Here is a 16,692-nt window from a genome sequence, read left to right on the forward strand (position 1 = left end):
AAATCTGTTTCTACGGGGCTCAGGGGCAGTTGAGGTCACTCTCCTTCAGGGAGATGAACCCACGAGCCGGCTCCTGGGTTCTGGTCACGAGCTTCTAGCAGGTGCTTCCTCCCAGCACACTTCCACAGGACCAAGGCAGAACCACAAAGGCTGCCGTCACACCATTCTGGTGACGCTCCAGCGCCCCAGAAAGCTCGGGAGGGTGGTGAGCAGGAACCAGGGTGCAATGACCCTCTTCTCAAAGCAGGGAGGAGAGCGTTTCCTAGCCAGCAAGGGCCCCAGGAGGAGGAGAGCATTTCCCAGCCAGCGAGGGCCACAGGAGCAGTGGCTGTAGGAAGCAGACTGCTGCAGGTCGCAAGCCATGGCCTGGATTTCTGTCCTGATCATGATGCTGGCCCACCTCACAGGTAAGGGACTCTTGGGGCCTTGAGCCTCCTTGCCCCTCCTCCTGCCTTGCTCTGCCCGGGTGATGGGCATGCTTCTGTCTTCCCAGGTGGTAGCCCTCAGCCCGTGTTGCATCAACCACCATCTGCCTCTTCCTCGCTTGGAACCACCGTTCGTCTCGCCTGCGCCCCGAGCAGCAACTATAACATGGACATTTACAGCATTTACTGGTACCAGATGAGGCCGGGTCACCCTCCCAGGTTACTGCTGGGACATTTCTCACACTCAGACAAGCCCCTGGGTCACAAGATACCCGCTCGCTTCTCCGGATCCAAAGATGTGGCCAGGAACGTGGTGTATCTGAGCATCTCTGAACTGCAGCCTGAGGACGAGGCTGTGTATTACTGCGCCATGGGGCCCCGGAAACAGAAAAGGGAGAAGTGGATGGAGAGGGAGAGAGGAGGAGAAAAGTAGTTCCAGATTCGGGATCCCAGGCTCTAGAGACATTCAGACCCTGAACTTTAGGTGCAGTTTGCTTTGCTCGGCTAGGCTGGTAGAGGGAGGAGGGGTAGAGCATGGGGCTTGGCAGAGCCGAGGAGATGGAGCCATTCAGCTTTCCCTTGTCTTGCAGTGTTGCTGTGAACCCCACTGGAGGCTGGATTATAGAATTAAAGCTGTTTCTCTGAGTTTGGCTTGACTGGTTTGTGATCTCAGAACCAATGTAAGAACTGGCTAGTCCCTGGAACCTGACTAGAGGTTCTCAGCTTGGCCAGGCACCGTGAACAACAAGCTCATTATGATCACGGGGCAAGTGGGCGACAGAAACATCCTGGAGGGGGACCTCCTTGCCAGGGGCAGGGTCTTCTATTGTCGCCTTCGTAGTCACAGAGTGAAGGGGCTTAGGGAACACCATCACTGGCCCTCTACTTTGGGGTACAGCAGGTTCCCCTCCTTGGTACCTAGTGATGCTTTGGGATGAGCCTGTGCATTGTGTGTGTGGAGCAGCTTCTCTGGCCTCTACTACCATGCACGGCACATGTCCCCACTGTAAGTGATGACAACCCCAGATGGCTCCAGATAGCAGTAAAGGTCCCTAGGGTGAGAGAGACACATCTACCTTCTGTACAGTGGAGTTATGGGGCCAGCCAATATTTAAAAAAATATACACACCAGAAATAATTATTTTCTTTCTTTCTTTCTTTCTTTCTTTCTTTCTTTCTTTCTTTCTTTATTCATGTTTTTGAGACAGGGTTACTCTGTACCCTTAGCTGTCTTGGAACTCAGAAATCCTCTTGCCTCTGCCTCTCAAGTGCTGAGATTAAAGGCATGCACCACCATCACCCTGTGAAATATTTCTTTATTACTGCAGCTGGTTAGTAAGTCAATTGTCATTCTGTAAAAGTCAAATGACAAAAGTATTTTAAAAAAACTATGATTAAATAATACTAGTGAACACATTGTAAATATAGTTGCAAATTGTGACGTCAGTGAGTACAATGTGAAGGGAGGAGAGGTAGAAAACAGAGCATTCTTGCAAATATTTATCAGCTTAAAATAGACTGTTGAAACAAGTTATCTTATGGGAGTCTGTTGGTAACCACGAATGAAGTTACACACACACACACACACACACACGCATGCATGCACGCGCACACACACACAGTATGGGGGATGTCCAAACAATGCAAGACAATAATCAAAATTAGTAACATCAAATATTACATCAAAATAAATTCAACAAATAGAGTGAAAAGTATATGTTTTTGTATTATCTTTTTTCTTTTATTGAAAATATATATTTTCACATAATATATTCTCTTTTTCATATATTCTGATTACAGTTTCCCGTCTCCCTGTTCTTCCCACCTCTCCTCCCACTGGATCCACACCCTTTTCATCTCTCTTTAGAAAATAAAAAGGTATCTGAGGAATAATAATAAAATATAATAAGATAAAAACAAGTCAGAATAGGACGAACGAACCAACCAACCAAACAAACAAAAAGAGCCAAAGAAAATCACAAGAAAACACATATAGACTCAGAGACACACTTGTTGGAACACTCAGGAATCCCATAAAAATCCAAAACCAGAATCCAAAATATACACAAAAGGATCTGAAGGACACACACACACACACACACCCCACACACACAAACTCAGCATTATGACACCTCCCCCAAAGATGCCATTGGGTTTGATTTGTGTAGGCATTCACTGCTGGGCATGGGGCCTCTCTTTAAGAGTGGTTTGATTCCCCAGTGAGACTCCCTTGGAGATAACAAATATTTCATTTGCAAGTGGCTATCAATTGGAGATAGCTTCTGCGCTAGAGATGGGCTGTGTGTTCATTTCTTCTTTCAGCTCTAGGACCCCACCTAGTAGAGACCCATGTAGGCTGTGTGCATGCTGTCACAGTCTCTGCGAGTTCAGATGCGCACTGCCCTGCTGTGTCTAGAAGGCCTTGACTCCCTGGGGTCCTCCATCCCTTCTGGCTCTCTCTCTTTTATTATTTATTTATTTTTTTGGCCTCCTCTTCTGCAGGGTTCCCTGAGTGCTGAGGGGAGGGATTGATCGAGACATCATTAGAGCTGTGTGTTCCAAGGTCTCCTTACTCTGCGTATGTCTATTTGTTACCATCTGCTGCAGGAGGCTTCTCTGATGATGACTGAGCAAGGCAGGGATCTACAAGTATAGCAGAATGTTCATCAGGAGTCACTTTGTTGCTACATTCAAAACAGTGGTATTTGGTTTTCCTCTAGGTTCCTGGCCTATCTAGCCTCATGTTCATGACCACCGAAGCAGTGTCGGCTATGGTTTCCACCTCAGAGTGGGCCTAACTCAGATCAGATATGACTGGTTACTTTGTGTCCTCACTGCGCCAGCAGATCCTGCAGGCAGGCCACTTTTGTAGGTTGCTGGGTTTGTAGTTGGGTTGGGGTTTACCTCTCTTCTTTGGTAGCATGCAGAGTTCCTTCTTACGAACACTACTCTGTAGGGGTGAAGGCTCCAGGTAGGCACCAGCCCATCTTTTCTGTATTCAATGAGTAGTGTAGGTGTTGTCTTTGTCAATTGGACCTTGCCATCTGTTTGTGGGAATCGTTGATCTCTTTCCGTCCCGTGTGCCTGGACCAAACTCAGGTCTTAAGACTTGGCAGCTAACACTTTTACCGGCTGAGCTGAACTGTCTTGACTGCCTAACACTGACTAAGTTATATGAAATGCGTAACTAGGCTTGCCTGCCATGGGTGTGGTCTGTTCCTCCTTGGTGTCACGTCAGTTATTTGCCTTCATCTGAGTCGTTTCCCTCCCCGCCCCCCCCTGGGCTTCCTACCTCTCGCTCTGCTGTAGCCGTGACTTTTCCTCCATCCTTACTGTCCCTTCGTCCAGTCTGCCTTCACTCTGACTGTTTCCTCTATTCTGAGGCATGGGGGCTAGCCATGTCTGTAGTCCCCCACTGTTTAGTCACCACATTCAAATAAAGTGACTGTATGTGAAAGACCCCAGCTTAGCTGCTGTAACGCCATTTTGCAAGGCTTTCACACAAACAAGTATAAGTTCAAGGTAAAGTTGGTACTCCTAGGCTGCCAAACAGGATATCTGTGGTCAGACATCAGGCCTAGGAGGAGAATGAAAAGTTCTGGGAAAAACCACATGTGCCCTAGATAGAGCCAAGTCAGCTATTATCAGATCTTCATGTCCCTGAGGAGCTTGTCCCCAAGTGAACCCATCGCCTCATTTGAATTGACCAATGGGATCCCTGTAACCATATATCTGCTTCTGTATGACTGTTTCTGCCGCCCGTTTCCATATAAAAGACCCCCTGCCCAGCCTGAGGGCGCGCAAGTCTTCCAAATAGACTCTGGCGCCCGCAGGTACCTATGCACCGCTCAATAAAAAACCTCTTGCCGTTGCAGCCAGTGGTCTCAGACTGTTCCTTGGGTTCAGGGGTCTCCTCCTGAGGGAAGGTCCTCCCTGAGGGTCTTTCATATGTTGGCGTGAATCTATAGTCCTGGAGGCTGAGGCAGGAGAATTAAGTTTGAGGTTAGCCTGGGCAACATAGTGAGATCCCCTCATCTAAGTCCTGACTCAGAAAGGTGGAACTTTCCTTTTTTTCTTCTTTTTTGTCTTTTTCTTTGGAATGTGGGCCAGAATGCAAGTATGCTTTCTCTGGCACTTTGGCTTTTTTCAGTCTTTCTCTGAATCTACCCCTTTTGCTAGGTGGCTGTCTGCTGACCCTCCATACCTAACTGAGTGGGCTTGGTTTTCTTTGTTTCTTCTCCACCTCCCTCTCTCTTGGGCAGTTGCTGTTTTCAGCCTGCCTATGCTGTTGTTTTTCTTTTCAATGCTAACGAAATTGTCCTCGAGCTTAAAAAAAGAAATAAGTAAAAAAAAAAAAAGCAGGTGAAATGATTTCTAATTATATATGTTATTTAACACAACATGTCCCAAATATGGTTATTTTAATGAGCAACCAGTATAATAGGCACATATGAGGATTACCTCTTTGGTATTCCATCTTTGAAATCCAGTATGCTTTTATAGTTGTGGTGTATCTCAGCTCAGAACCACAACAACTGTGTATGGTGTATGAAAAGAACACAGACTGAAGGGGCAGAATTCAGATTCCTCACCATCCAGCCTTTCCTGTGCTGGAACTCCTGTCTTGTCCCGTCCATTTCTGCCGCGTTCCCCTAACTGCCATTGATCAGGTGCCTGGTTCGCTTGGTCACCTCCAAACCTTCCCTCAAGCTGTCCCTGGACTGTGTCTGCCCTCTGCACGGATGCAAGGTTCCACAGCGATCACTCCTCCCCCTCCTTGGGCAACCATTTCCTGGCCGCTCTTCAGTTGCTCCCTCCCTCCAGTGAGCAGACAGCCTGTTTCCCTAATTACAGTTAGTACCTGCCTCGCAGCTCTGGTTTTATTTAGCAAGACTCTTAGGCTAGCCTGCAAATTCCCAGCTGGCTGGAGGCTCTGCGTGTGATAAACACTCTAGGTGATGAGACAGGCGGGTGAGCGAGGGAATGAGTGATGAATGCTTGGGCGGGGGAATTCTAGGCTATTCTCATTAGGATCTCATTGGGACCCCATAGTGGCTGGGGCCACTGCGATTCGGGAGATTGGGAAGAAGCCCAGATTCACATTCACATTTGTGACTGGACACACTCTCTCACTGTCTGTACATCTGTCTCTCTGTTGCTTCCCTCTGTCGCATTACCATCCTCTGATGTCTGACTAATGAAACAAGTGACTGAATGCTGTAACCAAGAGGGGCCCAGAAAGGGAAAACTTGAAGGAGGTGAAGGCACTGAAGGAACGCAGGGAACCTTCTGAGCCTGAGCCAGAGAGCGAGTGGAGGGGCGGGTCCCAGTGTCAGACCTAGTACTGCAAAGACTCCGCTTAGGGAATCAAGAGGACTCCTAACAGTCGCGTGGAACTGTGGGGTTCCGAGGACGGTGACCTATGCACACAGCTTCCAAATGCAACAGGAAATAGAACCAACTGAACTGGATGTGTTGACAGCGACTCAAACATTCTGACCTGAGAAAGATCCTGAGTCCCTGGGGGACGGGATCTGAGGGGCTCCTCGGGGGGGGGGGGGTCTTACAGGGAGGCACTTAGATTTTTGTCATCCCCCCAGAGAAGCCATTACGTTTATTGTGCTTTATCCTTTATTTCCCCTGCAGCGCCCGCTTTTCTGACTCAGCCTGTGACGATGCTGGTGTATGTGTTCACATTTGCTTCTCTGCCCTTACTTAGAAACAGGTCATGGCTGGTGGATGCTGACAGATCCTAACCTAACTTCTCAACCAGGCTTCAACCCTGGCTCATAAAGACTATGCAAACACTGACCAGTTCTTAACACTGGAACGTCTAGGAGGACCCAAGTCCCTCCCTCTTGAATTGTCTCCTGAAAACTGCAGAATGAGTGTACTCAGGGGAGCCCCTGTTAGAAGTCTCTGTTGGAGAGCGGGAGCCTAACTTCAGCACTCCTGGAGCGGTAGTGGTAAGAAGTGCAGATTTCTCATTATAAACCAGTAATTAGTAATTAGTAATTAGTAATTAGCAAATATGCATTCTACACAAGGGACGTGAACATCCCTGGAACCAAAGGACAACTCCACTTTTTCCCATTTTAAAAAAATATTTATTTTTATATACCAATCCCAGTTCCCCTACCCTCCTCTCTTCTACCCCAGCCCCCATCAGTTCCTCAGAGAGGTTAAGGCCTTCCCTGGGAAGTCTCCCCTAAGTCTGTCTCATCATCTCCTTGAGGGAGACCAAGCCCCTAGGCTGAGTTAGGTATCTCTGCAGACAGAATAGTCCCCGCAGTGTCAGTTCATGCATTAGAGTTATATCCTGGTCCCACTGCCAGGGGCCCCATATACTGTCCAAGCCATGCCATTGTCACCTGTATTAAGAGGGCCTAGTTCAAGCCTATGCATGCTCCTCAGTTGTCAGTATGGAATTAGTGACCTCACACTAGTTCGGGTCAGCTGACTCTGTATTCTGTGGGTTTTTCTACTGTGGACTTGACCCCCTTTGTTATTATCTCTCCTCCCTCTCTTCAACTGGAGTTCGGCCCAATGTTTAGTTGTGGATCTCTGCACCTGTTTCCATCTGTTTCTGAAAGAGGATTCTAGCTTCTCTGGGGCTGGGGACTTCTCTGGGGTTGCTGGTTATCCTTTACTTTATGACTGGTATCCACTTAGGAGCTAGTGCATACCATATTTGTCTGTCTGGGTCTGGGTTACCTTACTCAGGATGTTTTTTTTTTTTTCTAGTTCTATTTGCCTGCAAATTTCAAGATGTCATTTTTTTTTAAACCATTGAGTAGTACTCCATTGTGTAAATGTACCACATTTTCTTTATTCATTCTTTGGTTGAGGAACATCTAGGTTGTTTCCAGGTTCTGGCTATTATGAATAATGTTGCTATGAACATAGTTGAGCAAATGTCCTTGTTGTGTAATTGTGCCTCTTTTGGGTATATTTCCAAAAGTGATATTGCTAGGTCTTGAGGTAGATTGATTTTTAATTTTCTGAGAAATCACCATACTTATTTCCACAATGGCTGTACAAGTTTATACTCCCACCAGCAATGGAGGAGTGTTCCCCTTACTCCACATCCTCTCCAGTCATCAGTGTTTTCGATCTTTGCTATTCTGATTGGTTTAAGATGATATCTCAGAGTTGTTTTGACTTTCATTTCCCTGATGACTAAAGTTGTTGAACATTTTCTTAAGTGTCTTTTGGACATTTGAGATTCTTCTGTTGAGAATTCTCTATTTAAATCTGTGCCCCATTTTTAATTGGATTATTTGGTAGTTTGATGTATAGTTTCTTGAGTTCTTTGTGTATTTTGGAGATCAACAATCTGTCTGATGTGGGATTGATGAAGAAGGTCTTTTCCCATTCTGTAGGCTGCCATTTTGTGTTGTTGACTGTGTCCTTTGCTTTACAGAAGCTTCTCAGTTTTGGGAGATCTCATTTATTAATTGATGCTCTTAGTATCTGTGCTACTGGGGTTATATTTAGGAAGTAGTCTCCTGTGCCAATGTGTCTGAGGTTACTTCCCACTTTCTCTTCTAACAAATTGTGTGGCTGGAGGTCTTTGATCCATTTGGACTTGAGTTTTGTGCATGGGCATAGATATGGATCTATTTGCATTCTTCCATAAGTTGGCATCAAATTATACCAGCAAGAATTGTTGAAGATGCTGTCTTTTTTCCATTTTATGTTTTTAGCTTCTTTGTCAAAAATCACTTGTTCATAGGTATGTGGGTTAATATCAGGATCTTCGATTCGATTCCATTGGTTCACTTGTCTGTTTTCATGCCATTACCAAGATGTTTTTTTAGTACTATCGCTCTATAATAGAGCTTGAAGTCAGGGATGGTGATGCCTCTAGATGCTCCTTTATTATACAGGGTTGTTTGGGCTATCCTGAATTTTTTGTTTCTCTATATTGAGTATTGCTATTTTGAGGTCTGTGAAGAATTGTGTTGGGATTTTGATGGGCATTGCACTGAATCTGTAGATTGCTTTTGGTAAGATTGCCATTTTTACTATGTTAATTCTACATGTCCATGAATACAGGAGATCTTTCCACTTTCTGGTGTCTTCTTCAATTTCTTTCTTCAAAGACTTGAAGTTGTTGTACTACAGGTCTTTTACTTGTCTGGTTAGAGTTATCTCAAGATATTTTATGTTGTTGGTGGCTATTATAAAGGGTGATGTTTCTCTGATTTCTTTCTCAGCTTCTTTATCATTTGGGCGTAGGAGGGTTACTGATTTTTCTGAGTTGACCTTGTTTCCTGCCACATTACTGAAGGTGTTTATTAGCTGTAGGAGTTCCCTGGTAGAGTTTTTGGAGTCACTTATGTACACTATACTATCATCAGCAAATAGTGAAAGTTAGATTTCTTTCTTTGCAATTTGTATCTCATTGATCTCATTTTTATTGTCTTATTGTTCTAACTAGGACTTTGAGTACTATATTGAATAGATAAGAAGAGAGTGGACATCCTTGTCTTGTTCCTGATTTTAGTGGAATTGCCTTGAGTTTCTCTCCATTTAATTTGATGGTGTCTGCTGGCTTGTTGTATATTGCCTTTATTATGTTTAGAAATGTTCCTTGTATCCCTGATCTCTCCAAGACCTTTGGCATGAAGGGGTGTTGAATTTTGTCAAAGGCTTTTTCAACATCTAATGAGATGATCATGTGGGTTTTTTTCTTTCAGTTTGTTTATATGTTGAATTACATTGACAGATTTTCATATGTTGAATCATCCCTGCATCTCTGGGATGAAGCCTACTTGGTAATGGTGGATGATGTTTCTGATATGTTCTTGGATTTGGTTTGCCAGTATTTTATTGAGTATTTTTGCATCAATGTTAATGAGGGAGATTGGTCTGTAATTATTTTTCTTAGTTGCATCTTTGTGTGGTTTGGGTATCAGGGTAGCTATAGCCTCATAAAAAGAGTTTGGCAATGTTCCTTCTGCTTCTGTTGCATGGAACAATTTGGGGGAGTTTAGGTATTAGCTGTTCTTTGAAATTCTGGTAGAATTCTGCATTGAAATCATCTGATCTTGGATTTGCTTATTTGTTTTTGGTTGGGAGACTTTTGATGACTGTTTCTATTTCCTTATGGGTTATAGATCTATTTAATTTGTTTATCTGGTCTTGACTTAATTTTGGTATGTGGTGCTTATTCAGAAAATTGTTCATTCATTTTATATTTTCCAAATTGTGGAGTACAGGTTTTTGAAGTATGATCTTATGATTCTCTGGATTTTTTTCAGTGTTTGTTGTTACGTCCCCCTTTTCATTTCTGATTTTGTTAATTTTGATACTTTCTGTCTTTGATTAGTTTGAACAAAGGTTTGTAAATTTTCTCGAAGAACCAACTCTTTATCTCAATGATTCTTTTATTATTTTCTTTGTTTCTATTTTATTGATTTCAGTCCTCAATTTGATTATTTTCCACTATATACTCCTTCGGGTGAGTTTTTTTTTTTGTTGTTGTTCTAGATCTTTCAGGTGTTGTGTAAATTTGCTAGTGTGAGATTTTTCCAGCTTCTTTTTGTAGGCATTTTGTGTTATGAACTTTCCTCTTAACACTGCTTTCATGATAGATATCCCATAAGTTTGGGTATGTTGTGCAGCCATTTTCATTGAATTTTAGAAAGTCTTTAATTTCTTTCCTTATTTTTTCCTTGACCCAGTGGTGATTCAGGTTAGCATTGCTCAATTTCCATGTGTTCGTGGGTTTTCCTAAATTAGTGTTGCTGTTGAATTCTAACTTTAAGTCGTAGTGATCTGATAAGATACTTGGGGTTATTCCAATTTTTTTTTGTATCTGTGGAGGTTTGCTTTGTTACCAAGTATGTAGTCAATTTTTAAGAAGGTTCTATGATGTGCTGAAAAGAAGAACTATTCTTTTGTGTTTGGGTGGAATGTTCCACAGATGTCTTTAAAGTCTATTTGAGTCATAACATCTGTTAGTTCTCTTATTTCTCCTTTAAGTTTCTGTCTGGCAGACTGCCCAGTGGTGAGAGTGGGGTGTTAAGTCTCCCACTATTAGTGTGTGGGGCCTAATGTGTGATTTAAGCTTTAGGAATTTTTGTAAACAAAAATAAAAAAACACATTTGAGCCATAGATGTTCAGAATTGAGAGTTCCTCTTGATGAATTTTTCCTGTAATGGATATGGAATGTCCTTCTTTATCTCTTTTGATTGATTTTAGTTTGAGGTCTATTTTGTTAGATATTAGGATAGTTACACCTGCTTGTTTCTTAGGTCAATTTGATTGGAAAAAAATTTCCCAACCCTTTAGTCTGAGTTAATGTCTGTCTTTGAGGTTGAGGTGTCTTTCTTATATGCAATAGAAGTCTGTTAGCCTTTGTCTTTTTATAGGTGTATCGAGTCCATTCGTATTAAGGAATATTAATGACAAGTGATTGCTATCTCCTGTTATTTTAGTTTTTGTTGTTGGTCATGTTATTGTATGCATTTTTCTCTTCTTTGGGATTTGCTGCTGTGTGATCATCTATTGTCTGTGTTTTTGTGGATGTAGCTAACTTCATTGGGTTGGAGTTTTTCTTCTAGTACTTTGTGTAGGGCTGGGTTTGAGGCTAGGTATTGGTTAAATCTGGTTCTGTCTTGGAATATCTTGTTTTGTCCGTCTATGATGATTGAAAGTTTTGTTTGGAATAGTAGTCTGGGCTGGCATCCATGGTCTCTTAATGTCTATATAATGCTTTGCCAGGACCTTCTGGCTTTTGTTGTTTCCATTGAGAAGTTAGGTGTAATTCTGATAGGTCTGCCTTTATGTGTTACTTGGCCGTTTCCCTTTGCAGCTCTTAATATTCTTTCTTTAGTCTGTATGTCTAGTGTTTTAATTATTATGTGGTGAGGAAACTTTTTTTTGATCCCAGTCTATTTGGTGTTCTGTAAGCTTCTAGTATCTTCATATGCATATCTTTCTTTAGGTTATGAAAGTTTTCTTCTATGATTTTGTTGAATCTATTTTCTGTGCTTTTGAGTTGGACTTATCCTTCTTCTATACCTGTTATTCTTAGGTTTGGTCTTTTCATGATGTCCCATATTTCCTAGATATTTCATGTTAAGCTTTAGTTAGATTTAATATTTTCTTTGACTGATGAGTCTATTTCCTTTATTGTATCTTCAGCACTTGAATTCTCTTTTCCATCTCTTGTATTCTTCTGTTTATGCTTGCATTTGTGGTTTCTGATCAGTTTTTCATGATTTCTGCTTTATAATTCCCTTGGCTTGTGTTTTCTTTATTGTATCTATTTCAGTTTTTAAGACTTGAACAGTTTCTTTTATATGTTTGATTGTTTTTTTCTTGGTTTTCTCTGAGGGATTTGCTGATGTCTTCCAATTTTTTGTTTGTCTTTTCCTTCATTTCTTTGAGGGAATTTTTCATTTCCTCTTTAAGGGCCTCAAACATTCTCCAAAAGTTTTTTCTTAGGTCATTTTTTTTTCTGCTTCATCTATATTGGGGTGTTTAAATCTTGCTTTTGTAAAGCCACTAGTTTTTGTTGGTGTTGTGATGTTCTTTGTGGTGTTGAGTGTGTTCTTACTTTGTCTACCCATCTTTTCCTTTGATTTGTGTAGTTGGGGCTGTGTCTCTGATGATCAATCTTCCAGGTGCCAGTGGATCCAAGGCTCAGATGGTTATTCCTCACAGTGCAATCAGGGCCACATTTCCAATCACTCCAGAAGTCACTCGGTGTTCCTAGCGGTCACTTGGTGCTCCCAGAGGTTGCTCTGCAATCCCAGAGGTCACGCTGCAATTCTGGAGGTCATTTGGGCCTGCTCCCATGGAGGTTGATAGTTCAGCCTGTTTTTTATTTTTTTTTTTGGTTCTTGTAATCATTATTTTTTACTTTTTCTTTTATTGAAAATAGTTTTTTTCATACAATATATTCTGATTATGGTTTCTCCTCCTCCTCCCAGTTCTTCCCCACTTCCCCTCCCATCTGGATCCACATCTTTTCTGTCTATTGTTAGAAAACAAACAGGCATTTAAGGAATAATAATAGGTTTATTTTAAGATATTTTAATAAAGTAAAATACAATAAATAAAAAACAAATTGGAATAGAAAAAAACAACCAAACAAGAAAAAGAACCAAAGAAAAAGCTCAAGAAAAAGGTATAGACTTGGAGACACACATGTTGGAACACTCAGGAATTCCATAAAAATCCAAAACTGAAAGCCAAAACATATACACAAAGGACCTGAAGGATGGACAGACACACACACACACACACACACACACACACACACACACACTCAGCATTATGAGACAACCCCCCCCAAAGATGCCATTGGGTTTGTTTTGTGTTGGCATCCACTGCTGGGCATGGGGCCTCTCTTTAAGAGTGGTTTGATTCCCCAGCGAGATTCCCTTGGAGAAAACAATTATTTCATTTGCAAGTGGCTATTGCAAGTGGCTATCAATTGGAGATAGCTTCTGGGCTAGAGATGGGCTGTGTGTCCATTTCTTCTTTCAGCTCTAGGACCCCACCTAGTAGAGACCCATGCAGGCTGTGTGCATGCTGTCACAGTCTCTGCGAGTTCAGATGTGCACTGCCCTGCTGTGTCTAGAAGGCCTTGACTCCCTGGGGTCCTCCATCCCTTCTGGCTCTTTCACCTTTTTTTGCCTCCTCTTTTGCAGGGTTCCCTGAGTGCTGAGGGGAGGGATTTGATGGAGACATCTCATTAGGACTGAGAGTTTCAAGGTCTTACTCTGCATGTTTTCTGGTTGTGGTGGGGGTCTCCATTTGTTCCCATCTGCTGCAGGAGGAGGCTTCTCTGATGATGGTTGCCTATGAGCTGTGCTTATTCCTTTCTTCACACTGAAGTATTGCTTCCAGTATTTTCTATAAGTCTGATTTGATGGACATGAATTCTTTTAGCCTGATATATTATGTAACATTTTTCTTTCTCCTTCAACTATGGTAGGTAGTTTTGCTGGGTATAGTCATCTAGGTTGGCATCCATGGTCCTTTTGAACTTGAAGTATATTGTTCTAGGCCCTGCTGTCTTTTAAAGTTTCCACTTAGAAATCATCTGTAATCCCAACAGGTGTCCCTTGTATGTGACTTGCGGTGTTTCTCTTGCAGCCTTCGGTACCCTCTCTTTATTATTTATATCTAGTGTTTTAACTGTACAATATCGTAGGGAATGTGATGGCTATTCTTGGTTGTCACCTTGACTACATCTGTAATTTACTACAAATCCAAGCAGCTAGGCACACCTGTCAGGGATTTTTCTTGATTGGATCATTTGAAGTTGGAAGGTCAACCTTAAATCTGGATCATACAAGGTCAGAAGACCCCCCTAACACACTTGGGCCTATATAAAGGACATGGAAGAAAAAAGCCTTTTGCCTGTTGGCCTTCACTATCCCTGACAAGTTCTTATATCTTGCACAGAAACATTCCTTTGCTGGTTTTTGAGCCTAGTTCTCCAGGATTTTGATGTATGCTGAGGAAAAACTGAGGCATCCAGCCTCGTGGAATGAAGCTATTGGATTCTTGGGAGACAGTGACAGATGGACTAGCTGGACCACAGCGTGTAAGCCCTCTAATAAAGTTCCCTTACATATAAATTCATCTATCAGTTTTGTTCCTTTAGAGACCCCTGATTGATAATGGGAATTTCTTTTCTGGTCCTGTCTTTTTGGTTTCTAGGTGCTTCTTGTATCTGCATGTGTATGTTCCCCTTACTTTGGGGAGTTTTTCTTCTGTAATCCTATTGAAGATCTTATCTATGGCATTGACTTTGTATTCTTCTCTTTCAGCTATAAACTGAAGATTTGGTCTTTTTATGGTATATTACAATTCCCACAAGTTTCTTTCTTTTGTTTATTGTTTTCATATTCTTTGCTTGTGTGGTCTAATTCCTCCACATTATCTTAAAATTCACGTATTTTGTCTTCTACTTCCACTTGATCATACTTATGAGGCTTCCCCCTCAGCTTTCTGATTGTGTTATTGTTTTCAGTTCCATTTCTGTTTCAACTTGAACTCTCAATATTTCTATCTCTTTAAATAAGCTTTTGAGTCTTGGATTATCTTCATCATTTTATTCACCTGTAGACATACCTTAGGTGCCTTTTGCTATCCCTTTAAGTTCATTGAGGTTGTTTTTTTTTTATGTCTTCTTTAATCTTTTTAGATTCTTTGTTCAAGTTTATGATTGTTCTCTTAATTTATGTGTGCTGAGATTTATCTAAGTAATTCTCTTTGGAGAACATTTCTGTAGGACTAACTAGGGGGTGGGTTTTGTGAGGGAGGAAACATATTATCTTGGTATTTCATATTGTTTGTTTTTTGTGATATTTCCTGGGCATGTGAACCTCTCCTCTCCACACACCCCCATCCACTCCTCCTCCTTTAAGGCCCATGTGGCAGCAGGAAGATCCAGCCCAAGGACTCTTGTTCTATGTGGATAGGACTTTTGGTTGGGCAAGGAAAGCTGTTTAAATGCCGGTCTCTAGTAATTTTTATTTCCATAAGTGAGTAATATTACTAAATGGTAAAAATAGGTAGGCCGTACAAATGTTATCATCCCAGGTAACCCCAGGCATCAGAGCCTTAGGGCCTAGCAGTTTAAAATCCCTGTGCAGATCTCAGACATTAGAACCCTTGGCTCTATAAGTCTAACATCCTATCAGACTATTGGCCTCACAAGTATTACAATCTCCATGCAGTCCTCTGGTATGGTTCTACTAAACCATTCCATAGGTGAATGCCCCAATTACCTAATCACCTTCTAGTAGACTCAACTTCTGTTTTGCATGTGTATTTGTGTATACATGTTAATGTGTGTGTGTGTGTGTGTGAGATGTATGTGTGTTGTATATAGAGGTTGGAAGTTGAACCCAGACCTCAGCAATTCAGCTGGTCTAACTGCAAGCTTGCTCCAGGAATCTTCACTTTCTCCTTTCAGAGTGCTAGGAGTATAGATGGACATTTATGTGGTTCTGGGGGGTTCAGACTGGGGACCTCTCCCTTGTGTGACAAGCACTTTGACTTCTGAGTCATCTCCCCAGCCCCTAGACCCTACCTTTTAGAGGTACCACCATCTTCAGGATTGCCACACTGGGGACAAAGCTTTGAGCACATGAACTTTTAGAGGGCAAACTACATCCACACCAGAGAGAATGTGTGTCGGGGAGATGTAGGTGCTTCTTCTCTACACTCACACGACACCTGTCCCAGCTTTGGCATTCTCAGTTGCCATGGGTTTTGGTTTATCTCTTTCAGGAAGTGTCGGCAGGGCAGGGGAGGAGGGCAGAGTTGGTTATCTGTGGGTGTTCATCCCATTCACTGACCAGAGGGTCAGTGTGCCTAGGTCACTGTAAGTCCCGCAGATCTGTACCCATGTTCTAGTTGGCCTCTGCTGAAGACAGGGGCATCAGAATTAGTGACTAGATTTGTCTTCTATCTGGAACTTGAACTTGATCTTTCTGTGATTCTCTCTACCAAGAGAGCCTTGACTACACCTTATATCTCATGTATCCTGATCAGAAACGTCTGTCTGGGCTGAACTCTGGATCCTGAAGCCACTGAGTGCCATCATTTGGGGTTCAGTGCACCAGAGAAGCTGTAGTGAATGGGGACATTTCCCGTTCACCCAGGTTTCAAGTCTAACCCATGTGTAAGTTAACTGTGGAGCCCCACAGGTCAGAAGCAGCATTGTATGGAGGCATACATGTTTTCTGAAGGATTTTCGGTGACTTTCCTTACATTTTCAAAGAAATTCATGACCCATAAAAGGCTTAGTGTTTTTGGACTTAAGGCCCTCTATGCTTTCCTGGCTTGGGCAGGAAGTGTACCAGTACAAGCCTCTGCATTTCAGTGTGCCCATCTATGAGAGATTGTAGTGAGCACTCCATGGATATCAGATGACATAGCTGATTTATTAATAGCATACAGAAAAATGTGTGTGTGTGTGTGTGTGTGTATGCATGCAGAGAGATTAAGACTTTCAAGAATTGGTGTCCACAGCTCAAAGATGGCAAGTTCAGAATCTGAAGGGGGCTGTCGGACTGGACGCCCAGCAAGGAGTTGCTGTTCATGTTCAAAGTCATCAGCCGGCAAAATTTCTTCTTGTTCAGGGAATTTCCATCTTTGTATTCTAGTGAGCTAGATGAAGCTATCCATATCACAAAAGGAAATCTATATTATTTGAAGTCCATGATTTAAATATTAATTTCACCAAAATATTTCACAAAACATCAAGATTAATGTTTGATCAAGGGCCTG

The 16,692-nt window shown here is 42.3% G+C and overlaps 1 protein-coding gene across 1 annotated transcript; it reads left to right on the plus strand.

Annotated features, from left to right (window-relative positions):
• The first annotated feature begins 318 nt into the window (after nucleotides 1-318).
• Nucleotides 319-941, plus strand: Vpreb1 (V-set pre-B cell surrogate light chain 1). The gene is made up of 2 exons (XM_057765661.1): nucleotides 319-407; nucleotides 494-941. Exons 1-2 carry the CDS (start codon nucleotides 362-364, stop codon nucleotides 856-858), a joined length of 411 nt encoding a protein of 136 aa, XP_057621644.1. The 5' UTR covers nucleotides 319-361; the 3' UTR covers nucleotides 859-941.
• The last annotated feature ends 15,751 nt before the right edge of the window (nucleotides 942-16,692 follow it).

Source organism: Chionomys nivalis, chromosome 3 (assembly GCF_950005125.1).
Source record: "Chionomys nivalis chromosome 3, mChiNiv1.1, whole genome shotgun sequence".
In the NCBI taxonomy this organism is placed as follows: Eukaryota; Metazoa; Chordata; class Mammalia; order Rodentia; family Cricetidae; genus Chionomys; species Chionomys nivalis.

Excerpts from the sequence above, each read along its gene's own strand:
- Vpreb1 (XM_057765661.1), top strand. The coding sequence starts at position 362 with ATGGCCTGGATTTCTGTCCTGATCATGATGCTGGCCCACCTCACAG. Across the intron at positions 408-493 it reads GATGCTGGCCCACCTCACAG|GTGGTAGCCCTCAGCCCGTG; the intron begins GTAAGGGACTCT and ends CTGTCTTCCCAG.